Here is a 12,319-nt window from a genome sequence, read left to right as displayed (position 1 = left end):
AAAAAAAAACATACAAAAACAAGTATTTGCATTTTACGTTTTTCAACCATTTATGCTACACTTAGGACCTTCATATTTTACCCAGAAAAAATTTTATGATATAACACTGTAAATTTTATTAACATCGGTTTAATAGATTTTGAAAAATAAATTTTGCAATCCAGCTTTCGCAAAAAAATTCATTTTTTAAAAATGTTGCAGAACTGAAAATAAAGCAGATATCAAGTTGATTTTTTTTGCTTATAGAAGTGTACTGTACTATAATACCTTTAATTTTCAATTTGAAAAATTAAAACCGATTAATTACCACAGCGTCAGGAAATTTTTTAAATAAACTTTAATTTTTGGTGCTACGCGCAGGACAGCGGTGTTCGATTCACACAAGTTGATTTCCACCAAAATTTCTTCCAAACTTTATCTAATATATTATTTTCTTACTCTATATTTTGTTGTATTTTAATATTTTAATTCCACAAAAATCAAACTAATTTTATTATTGTTTGTGAAATATTGTTTAAACAATTGCATATGTTTAAAAATAATATACTTTTATTCTATAAGTTAAAATATATGAACAAAGAAAATTTTTGCTAAAAAGTGTTATTTCAAAGGATAGAGTATGTGTTTTTATTTTGCAATAAACAAATTTATTTATATCGAAATGTAATAAAAATTAAAATGTATCAATCATTATCAAAGGTCATTGGAATGGCCAATCAGAGCAAACTATCCGCTTTCCTGCGCGTAGCACGAATAATTAATTTTTATTTAAAACATTTTCTGACGCCGTGGTAGTTAATCGATTTTAGTTTTGCAAATTGCAAATGAAACGTACCATAAACTTCTATAAGCAAAAAAAAATCAATTTGCTATCTGCTTTATTTTCAGTCCTGTAACAATTTGAAAAAATCAATTTTTTTTGCGAAACCTGGATTGAAAAATTTATTTTGCAAAATCTGTTGAACCGATCTTAATGAAATTTACTGTTTTATTTTACTGTATCATAAAGTTTTTTTGGATGAAATATGAAGGTCGTAAGTGTAGCATAAATGGTTGAAAAACGTAAAATGCGAATACTTGTTTTTGCATGGTTTTTTCGCAATTATTGCTATTTTGCAACAAGGGTGACTATTTTTTAAATTTTTAACTAATTCTATATTGTAGGAAATTTAATTAGGCAACTTTTATGTTAGTACAACTTTTCTCGTAAATGAATACTGTTAAAGTTATAATCAAAAAACGAAGAAAAAAAATCGAATTTTTCCTTCATTTTTTGACATTTTGATTATTTAAACAATGTTCCGGACCTTTTTGAGAGGGAGGATAACTCAAATATTATTATTTGAGTTATTTTCAAGCAATTTCTGTAAAAAAAGTCACCTCTCAACGTCTAAAAGTACTAATATTTTTACAGATGCGCCCTGGTCTATATCGGTAACTGAGAGAATAAGCTTGAGTTTGAATTTACGCACTTCGCAATTTCAAAAATTATATATTTTACTTGCGTTTCCGAGCCTTGAAAAGACCTAAATTAACACACACAAAAAACATTTTTTTTATTTTATCTTTGCCTTATTTAGCTTTTGATTATAATGTTTTAGATTGCAAGTCCAGCATACACGGAATTAGAAGTTGTAATGATGAACTGGCTCGGAAAATTAATAGATCTTCCAGAAGAATTTCTTAATTGTTCTGAAGGACCTGGAGGAGGAATTATTCAGGTATGCTATATAAATAAGTCAGACATATTGTTTTATTTTCTGTTATTCCTCTTCTGTTTTTATTTTAAGCGACAGTGCGCTGGAATAAGTGTTACCCCCTTCCCCCTTATTAACTTATTGCACATAAACAAAACGCTCGGACAGGTCGATTTTTAAAATAATTATAGTATATTACGGCATCAATGTTTCGAACTTTACGCCAACCCTCTTCAGGTGACAAGCATAACTTTGATTTTTTTTTTAAATAGGAATGTACATCATGTGACATCTCATTTAAAAGCTCTTAAAATACTGATTATAAAAATGTGTAATACTTTAATCCTTTTTGAGAGCGTAAGCACCATCTAAATCACTGAATTATTTTCGTAAGTAAAGATGCGAGGAAATTTTAAAGTGTGTGACGTGCTTTTTGACAATACATCGTTGCTATGACTTTAAAATATTAAAACCTGTGTTGATATACACCATTCATTATGGTAGGGGAGCCCAAGCGGAGATTTTTGCAGCAACTCGAGCGCGTCAAATTATCATATGGGGAGAAACCTGGTACCCTGTAGATGTACCTCTACCATATATTGGCTCTAAACACAGGGGCGTTAGTTAAGGAGGGGGGGTCGAATAAAAAAAATCTATCCTTAGAAAAACTCGAAATTTTCAGATTAAGATAAGGTAAGTTAAGTACACGCAAAACAGAGTATATTTTAAAAATCTGACGATTTGGGCGGATCGTAACGAAATGGGTGAGTCACAAAGTTTCACAAGAAAAAAAGCGAATATTTCGCGAAATGAACAATAGATCTAAAAACTAAAAAATGCACGCTTAATATTTGTCAAAAATCTATCGAATGATATCAAACACAACTCCCCACGGAGAGGGGTGGGGGTAAATTTAAAATTTTAAATACGAATCCCGCAGTATTTCGCGACATGAATGTCAAATCGAAAAACTGAAAAATACACGTATTTAATATGTTTGAAAACTATCGAATGGCACCAAACACGACCCCCACGGAGGTGGGGTGGGGGGTTACTTTAAAATTTTAAATAGTAGCCCCCATTTTTTATTGCAGATTCGGATTTCTTGTGTAAAAATAAGTAACTTTTATTTAAAACATTTTTTTGAATTATGAATAAATGGCGCTATAATCGGAAAAAACGATTGTTGGAAATGGAAAATTAAATAAAAAATGGAAAGTCCCCACTAAAATGGAAAACTTTACTTAACTTTTTTTTGGTTTAGAACCAACTTTTCACCACCCAATAGGTCACCAAAGCGCTCGAGTGACTGCACATTTAGCATACTTCCCTTCCCTACTATTACTGCATAACAGGTATTTAGGCACCACATTGACTTTAATTCGGGATTATTATAACTTATTAGCGTCATTTTTTAATTCAATTAATTGATTGGATTGATAAGATTTGGTCATTTTTTAAACGCTCGTAGAAAAATATTGTTCCTAACTCTTGCGGAAAGTTTTTTTCCGCACTCGACTGCTTAGCGTGCGGAAAAGTATGACTTTCCGCACTAGTTAGGAAGATAACTATTCCAGGCTTAAATATTAATATTAAATATTAAAATAAAATTAAATTTCTAAATACCAGTCTTACACTAACTCATGAAGTACCATCAATTACATTTTATAAATCAATTTAACTTACTCTAGGTCCTTTCTTAGTTTTCTACTATTACCTTTCCACCTTAAAATTTCGTAAATGTATAATTTCCTTTTTTACTTTGACCTATTCACTAAAAATTGTATATATCAGATAACATTCTATTAATATAAAATATATTGCAGTTACCATAACTCCCCAATAAGTCAAAATAAAATCTGTCATTTTCTAAATCAATTTTCAAAATAATGTTAAAGAAATTTAAATTTTTACTCTTATAGTTGTAAGTATCGAAATATTTAAGTTTGTCCATGTCTAATATTAATAAATTTGCAGTTTTCTCCTGAAGAAGTCACCAAATAGTGACGAAATATTGAGACTTAAAACAAATAGAGTTTTCTTTCAACTGACCGAATTGCCGTTATTCAAACATTACTATTTAACACAGTACGGTCGATAATATTTGTACAAATATATATATATATATATATATATATATATATATATATATATATATATATATATATATAATAGCACTAAAGGCCTATGGCCTTTAGACCCATGGCCTGAAAAGTTTGGTCTTTCTTCATTTTCACTTTTATTTATGTACTGAGATCTTCTGTGGCTTGATATGTGATTTTCCTCTATTCCTTCCTGTTTTCTGGAATTCATTTAATAATTTCCATTTTTCTTTTCTGGTCTTCTATAGTCCCATTCTTTCCATATATTTTTCGACCTCTTGCTTCCATCTATTTTTCGGCCTTCCTTTGCTCTTTTTTGAAGCTATAGTGTAGTTTAGTACCTACCCTTTTTGGAGTCCGCGTGTTCAGCATCCTTCCTAAGTGACCTCGCCATCTAAGTCTCTGTGCCTATCACTCCTATTATATTAGGTTGATTGTATGATTCCTTGAACTCATTATTTGATTTTTTATCCATAAACCGTCCCTTATTATGCCTCCAATATCTTCCTCAGGCTTTTCCTTTCCCAGATCTCCAATAATTTTTTTTCATTTTTTGTCATTGCCCATGTCTCACTGCAGTATGTTACTCTTGGCTATATAGTTGTTTTGTATAACTGTATTTTTGCCTTTCTTGATAAAAACTTGTTTTTCAACATTTCATTATGCGCATGTACACTTCTATTGCCTGCCATTATTCTACCTTGTATTTCTTCTTTAATGTTGATATTATTGCTTACGTGATATTATTGCTCCTAGGTATGTAAATCTTTCTACCATTTCGAATTCGTATGATGTTCCTTCTTCTACTTCTACTTTAAACATTTGTCCGTTCCTTAAATGACCATCTGTCCACGCCATACATTTTGTTTTAGTTTCATTTATGTACAGTCACATTTTTTTCGCTACTTACTATTTTCCGTACTATCTCTTGTAGTTTTTCCCCTTGTCTGCGACACCACATCATCAGCAAATGCCAAAACTCGGTGGCTTTTTTGATATAGGAGTCCTTCTCTATTGATTTTTGTTTTTCGCATTATTTCTATTAGCCATAAGTTGAAGATTAATGATGACAAAGGATCGCCCTGCCTTAATCTTTGTAATAATATTGATGATTTATGTAATTTCAGTAAACTGTATTTTATTATTGTTTTTTCGACTCCTTGTAAGCTTTGTCCCTAAAATTACAAAATTTTCAGTGACAATAAAGCATATTTCTATTCTATTCTATACAAGCGTTTTTGCTTCTTTTGTTGAACATTTTCTTAGCTCTATCCCATATCAGTCGTGGAAAAGGGCCCCGCGACAAACTTTGATATTGGGCCCCCGTGGGGCTAGCTACGCCACTGATTAAATTATGTAGTTTTTTGTGGAAGAAAATATAAAAATATAACAAAACAGTAAGAAAACAATATATTAGGTGAAGATTGGTAGAACTTTTGTTGGTAATCAAATTAAGTATGTAAATCCAAGCATTACATACCGACTAGATAAATGAATCTACGCCAAAAAATCATAATTTAAAAATAAAAATCGAACCTAATTTGGGATTTCTCTCTAAAATCCGCATTCTTGAGAAAATAAATGTATGTATTTCAACCTAATCCAAATGTATAATTACAATATGATTATAATAAAAACTACTTACCAAATTAGAATGAGTTTTTCTTGCCCAAAATAGTCCAAAAGTCCAAAAATATAGGTATACGAAAACTATTTAAAAAGGCAGTATAACTATTAACTAACTTTTGTTTGTTGTTTCTTTTCACACAAATTTTAAAACGCAACAACCATAAATAATCTAACTACAGCTGTGCCACAGCCGCTATATTGAATAACTTTTGACATGTCATTTGAACATCCAATCAGAACAAAGTTATAATGCGCATGCGCCCGGTCGCTAGGTTTTCCCATATAAAAATTTACCCTCTATCGCCGGTAAAGAAGTATAACTTCAAAAATATGTCATATTCACAAGTATAAATTTTGATACGACATCAATAATTTCATTTTGTCCTGTCTCTATTCTATAATTATTTAATTTAAAAAATTTGATTTTAACCCAGTCTCAAAAATAATTAATCCAGGAATTTTTTTATTATTTTGTTGAAAATTTTGATGATAAGTTTTGTTTATTAATATTTTATTTAAATATGGCACTATTAACTAAAGTTTGAGATAAGTAAAACGTCCAGAAATGTCTAGCAAGTATAAATTCATATTTCTTCTTCTTAAGATGCCGTGCATTTCTGCGTAGGCGTCCACCGTACATTGTCTTGTTTATAAAATATTACTGTTTTTAGCAGCATTGCAAAACATTTCACAGCCGTGGACTATCTTTCCGTTGAGTATCAGTTGCTGAAAAGTGTATCGTTCCCCTCGTAATATGTTCCCCCTGTGTATCGTGTGTGTATCGTTCCCCCTTTAACATAATTAAAAAGTTCCCTATCCTGTAAACCCGCTCTCCTTAGTACTTAATCATTTCTGACTCTGTCCTTCCATGCTATTCTAAGCATTCGACGTAGGCACCACATTTCAAACACTTCAAATTTGTTAATGGAACTGGCCTTTAACGTCCATGCTTCCATTCCGCACAAGATCACAGGTTAAACGTAACACTTTTTAGCATATAAATTACTGACAAAATATTTGTATTCATATTTCTAACAATGACAAAAAAAATTATCTTGTTAAAATAATATTGAATTCAATATATTTAGGTAGGTACCTGTAATGTGCTTCGAACTAATGAACGCAATCTGTATCAGCAGCCAGGTAGCAGGTGTTATACGCTGTTTGAGGGATCATAGATAACAATATATTAAAGAACCAGCTTTCTTAAAATTCTTCCTCGAAAAAGTTGCTTGCTCTTGGTATTATGAGTATATTATGTTCAAATAATAAATTGTAAAATTGGTGTATCAAAATAAATTTGCAGTTAATTAATTTTAGCAATTAATTTGATTTGCTTACCTCATTAGTCTTTCCGGGTTGAAATTTATCCAATAAAAATTAGTCTTTTAAATGCAAACCACTTCGAACTCTCTTTTTGTCTTTCTCGTCTAAATGATGCCAGAAGCTAATTCATTTTTTTAGTTCAGAGACATCACAACCCATTCCTATAGAAATGTTAAAACAAGCATCAGTTTTTCTGTTTATATTATTTTATACAGGGTGTTTCATTGGGAAAGTAACATACGTTAACTGTAGAAAGAGGACACTTAGGCGATCTCAAAAATACCATACTTAATGGGTCTTACTCCATTAATAGCAAAGATACTGGGTGTTTTATCTATTTTGCCATTTTTTTAAATGGTTCATAACTTTTTAACCACACTGTATATTTATTTTATATTTGGCACTCAAATACCATTTAAGGTGTACAATAAATAAATTTATTTACAATTGTAAAAGATCCAGATCCGGATTAAAAAATATTGGAAAAATAATCCGACCCCAAAACAACACCCTGTATATAAATTTTTTTTAAATGGATTTTTCAGTTGAAAAGAAGATGAAAAACTAAATTTAGTGGTATAATTTGAATTTTCGGCAAAATGATTTTACTGGTGAAATTTTGAATTTGAATTCGGAAATTAAGTGAATTGCGAGAGCTCTAAGTAGAAAAAAATTGAAATACAGCTTACAACTTGTCAACCTCACTGTATATTGATTTTATATTTAACACTCAAATATTCTTCTAGGTGTCCAATCAATTAATTTATTTACAATTATAAAAAATCCAGGTCCGGTTTAAAAAATATTGTGTAAATATTCCGACCCAAAAAAACATCTTGTATATTAATTTTCTTTAAAATGGATTTCGCATTTCAAAAGAGGATGGAAAACAAAATTAGTGGTATACTTTGAATTTTCGACAAAATGATTTTTCTGGTAAAATTTTTAATTTGAATTCTGAAATTATGGCAATTGCGAGAGCTCTTGTAGAAAAAATTAAAATGCGACTTAATTTTAATTAATATCATTATTTAATATAAATTGGTAAAATGTTAATATTTTAGTGTTTTTTATTATGTGTGAAAAATAGTTTTTGGCGAGTATTCATCTTTAAATAATGAATAAATAATAAAGGGTCAATAAAGAATACATCACTTTAATCAACAAAATAGCTAAAAATTATAACAAAACAGCGAAAATTTGCAGCATATTCACTATTCAAAACTAAAGTACTTATTCAAAGTTACCACCATAAAAAAAAAAAATTTTATACGTAGGTACGGTAAATTTTGGTAGTTAGGTACCTAGCGTCATGTGTACTGTGTACTGTGTGTGTTGAGTAAGTGTCTTGTTACATTGCAAAGTCGACGTCATTGTCTTTGCAAAGAGACGCTAATTGTATCCGAACGTCTGCGGTCCCTCCGGTGAGTACCGATCCCACAAGGACAGAAACTATTTTCATTTATTAATTTATAATAAACGAAAAATTTCTGACCCTGGTGAGATTCGAACTCACGACCATTCGGACCTTGCGATCCAAAGGTAGGCTCTCTTATCACTTATCACTGAGCCACAGAGGGGGTCATCAAAAATTATTGTTATGTGTGCAAATGTTAATATTTTACCAATTTGGATTAAATAATGGTATTAATAATTAAAATTAAGTCATATTTTAATTTATTTTACTTTGAGCTTCGCAATTCACCTAATTTCAGAATTCAAATTCAAATTTTTACCAGAAAAATCATTTTGCCGAAAATTCAAAGTATACCACTAATTTTGTTTTTCATCCTCTTTTCAAATGCAAAATCCATTTAAAAAAAAATAATATACAAGGTGTTTTTTTGGGTTGGAACATTTATACAATATTTTTTAATCCGGACCTTGATTTTTTATAATTGTAATTAAATTAATTGACTGGACACCTAAAAGAATATTCGCGTGTTAAATATAAAATCCATATACAGTGTGGTTGACAAGTTGTAAGCTGTATTTCAATTTTTTTCTACTTAAAGCTCTCGCAATTCACTTAATTTCAGAATTCAAATTCCAAATTTCACCAGAAAAATCATTTTGCCGAAAATTCAAAGTATACCACTGAATTTAGTTTTTTATCCTCTTTTCAACTGAAAAATCCATTTTAAAAAAATTTAATGTACAGGGTGTTGTTTTGGGGTCGGAATATTTTTCCAATATTTTTTAAGCCGGTCCTGGATTTTTTACAGTTGTAAATAAATTAATTTATTGTACGCCTTAAATGATATTTGCGTGCCAAATATAAAATAAATATACAGTGTGGTCAAAAAGTTATGAACCAATTAAAAAAATGGCAAAATAGATAAAACACCCAGTATCTTTGTTATTAATGGAGTAAGACCCATTATGTATGGTATTTTTAAGACCGCCTAAGTATCCTCTTTCTACAGTTAACGTATGTTACTTTACCAATGAAACACCCTGTATAGCTTCGATTTCGGGTTTCATAGGCATTCTTCATTTCTATATAACTAAATTAATTGAAGTATCTTTTCATTGGCCCATTCCATATTGCAAAATTATGTTTTCACAACTACACAATAAACAACCCTCTCAAACTAATGTTTGTAAATAAATTAAATCAGGTACTTCTAAACTAATTCGTTCGCTACCGTCTATCCACTGTCCACATTGAACAACGATTTCCTTTGATGATTCGCTAACTTACCGACATCGGTTGGAACATGTACGAATTCGAACGAATTCGTTCGGTCGTGCTCGATTCGCTGTACAAATACAATAAAGTTAACGAACGAATTCGTTCGTTCGTTCGTGTTCGCTTTGATTTAAACGCCCGCGCCCCTTAATGTTCACATAGTCTCATATAGCATCCTTCGGAGTAACAAATACCTGGGTAATGTACCCTCGGAGATCCGTGGAAAAAATTTACACCCAAAATAACAAAATTCAGTTTGGCAACACTGTGTGAATTGATAGTAACATATCCTTTTTAAGATAAACCCAACTGTAATTTAGTCCAAACAAATTAATATATTTTTTTTGCCAACAAAAATGAGATTTTTCAACCAAATAATGTTTCAAATATGATGTGCAAAATAATTTTTAATTGGAGTCTGCTAATGGGCTTGCTTTTTTTGTCATTAAAGTAAAAAAAAAATAAATTTCACTCATTAAATAATTATTGTCCGGTTATCGTCTTAATTATTTTAACTGTACTAATATCCGTCGAGTAATTATGAATGATTAATAGTTTGTTAAAACATTTTATCTATAGCGGCTTCTGAAATATCTTAAAAATATCGAATTTCATTGATAAAATGCGCATATCCCACCGATCTTCGCTTCGACCATACCTTCCTGAAAATAACAATATTTAATCAGGGAATGATATTAATGTATATATTTCTTTTTAGGGATCGGCTAGTGAGGTCACCTTTATTGGTCTTCTAGCGGCCAAAGAGAAAAAAGTCAAAGATTTAATGGAGAAAAATCCCAACCTAAAAGAAGCCGATATTAAAGGAAAACTGATAGCGTATACATCGGACCAGTCCAATTCCTCTGTCGAAAAGTCCGGATTATTGGGATCAATGCCAATGCGGCTTATACCTTCTAATGAAAAGGGTCAACTAACAGCAACTGCCCTTCTCGAAACGATCCAAAAGGATAAAGAACAAGGACTTATTCCTTGTTACGTTGTAGCTTGCCTTGGAACAACGCCTACATGTGCCTTTGATGACCTAACAGAACTAGGACCCATTTGCAACAAAGAAAACATATGGCTTCACGTAGACGCAGCCTATGCTGGAACAGCTTTTGCCTGCCCAGAATATAGGTATCTAATGAAGGGTGTTCAATTTGCAGATTCCTTCAACTTCAATGCTCATAAATGGATGTTGGTTAATTTTGATTGTTCGGCAATGTGGGTCAAAAACGCTAAATACTTAGTTGAAGCTTTTAACGTCCAAAGAATTTATCTTAAAGATAATCACAAAGGTCTCGCCCCGGAATACCGACATTGGCAAATATCTCTCGGAAGAAGGTTTAGAGCTCTGAAATTGTGGTTCGTGCTTAAGATTTATGGTGTAGAAGGTATTCAAAAACACGTCCGAGGACAAATAGCGTTAGCCAAACATTTCGAAGATTTAGTTAAAACGGACTCAAGATTTGAAGTTTGTACCTCTAGCATGGGGTTGGTAACTTTTAGACTTAAAGGAGCTAACTCTCTTTCTGAACAACTTTTAGAAAAGCTTGACCAAAGAAAAAATATATTTGTTATTGCTGGACACTTTCACGAAAAATTCGTTATTCGATTCGCCATTTGCAGCCGATTGACTAATGCCATTGATGTCGAATTTTCTTGGGAAGAGATTAAATCACAAGCTGACGAAATTTTACCCAGTGACAAAACTCGAATCGCTATGGAGATGAGTGATAAACGAAGTATTTCTTCCATCGAATTTTCTGATACGGCTATTGAGAATAGTAGAATGGAGAAATCTAAATAATTTTTTATGTAACGTTATAGTAATATTGTAAATAAATTTATTTATTTTAAGAACACTTAGATTCGTCAATAAATGTGATAAAAGATATCTAGTACTCATTTTATCCCTGATAATAAATCACGAATATTTCTCCTACCAAGATCCTTTGTCTGATGCTGACCCAGCAAACTTCGTACAGTCTTAGGATTAAATGGTGTGGCAAAGTTCAATAACTAAATATTAACAGACACCAAAAAAATACTCGAGAACCTTCTGTACGAAAAAGTTTTCATAACTATGAAGGTTGTCTGAGACGCAAAAACGCAACGTATAAATTGTTCATGCGTGAAATATAGACACTCCAGGTGGATTCCACAAACAAGATTTCGTAACGCCATGGTATCGACAAAAGCTGACCCAATGGCGTATATAGCAAGTCGCCATAAAATATACATAAAAATTAAAGAAGCAGCCGACATATACACAAAAAAGGTACTGCAAATATATTATGCAAAAATAACAAAATAATAAGTGCAAATAAAATAAATAGATGGGAAGGACGTATAAAAGAGCTACATACTTGAAGACGACGAAAAAATTGAGCCAATAAAACTAAGACTATAGAACCAACTCAATCTAATGGACAATATTGATTGAATACAGAATGCCAAGATGATGCAAATGCTAAAAGAGGCAGGAATTAATAACCAAGATCTGAAAATAATTTAGAAATCTTTACTGGAATCAGACCGCAAATCTCAGAGTTGAAGTCATCATTATCAGCCTCTCTTAATCCACTGCTGGACATAGGCCTCCCCTGTTTGTCTTCAAAGGGTTCTATCTTGTGCTTTCTGCATCCAGTTTTTTCTTGTCTTTCGTAAGTCGTTGCCATCGTGTTGGTGGTCTTCCTTCGCTACGCTTATCGGCTCTTGGTCTCCATTCAACTAGTTTGCGAGTCCATCTTGCGTTCTTCATTTTGGCAACGTGTCTAGCCCATTTCCACTTTATGTTACAGCTTCTTTCAATGACGTCTATGACTTTGGTCTTAGCTCGTAGATCTTCGTTTCTAATCCTGTCTCGCAGA

At 31.5% G+C, this 12,319-nt stretch overlaps 1 protein-coding gene across 1 annotated transcript in view; it reads left to right on the top strand.

The window, feature by feature from the left end:
* Positions 1–11,343, top strand: part of LOC114324464 (aromatic-L-amino-acid decarboxylase-like) — a 60,772-nt gene extending 49,429 nt beyond the window's left edge. The window contains exons 3-4 of the mRNA XM_050644736.1: positions 1,602–1,721; positions 10,165–11,343. Of these exons, the coding sequence (XP_050500693.1) occupies positions 1,602–1,721; positions 10,165–11,256 (1,212 nt within the window). The 3' untranslated portion in view covers positions 11,257–11,343. The remainder of the gene's footprint in view (positions 1–1,601; positions 1,722–10,164) is intronic.
* Positions 11,344–12,319: the final 976 nt, after the last annotated feature.

The sequence above is a fragment of the Diabrotica virgifera genome, chromosome 1 (assembly GCF_917563875.1).
Source record: "Diabrotica virgifera virgifera chromosome 1, PGI_DIABVI_V3a".
In the NCBI taxonomy this organism is placed as follows: Eukaryota; Metazoa; Arthropoda; class Insecta; order Coleoptera; family Chrysomelidae; genus Diabrotica; species Diabrotica virgifera.
Note: the sequence above shows the minus strand (reverse complement) of the source record. Positions and strands in the feature narration are given on the sequence as shown.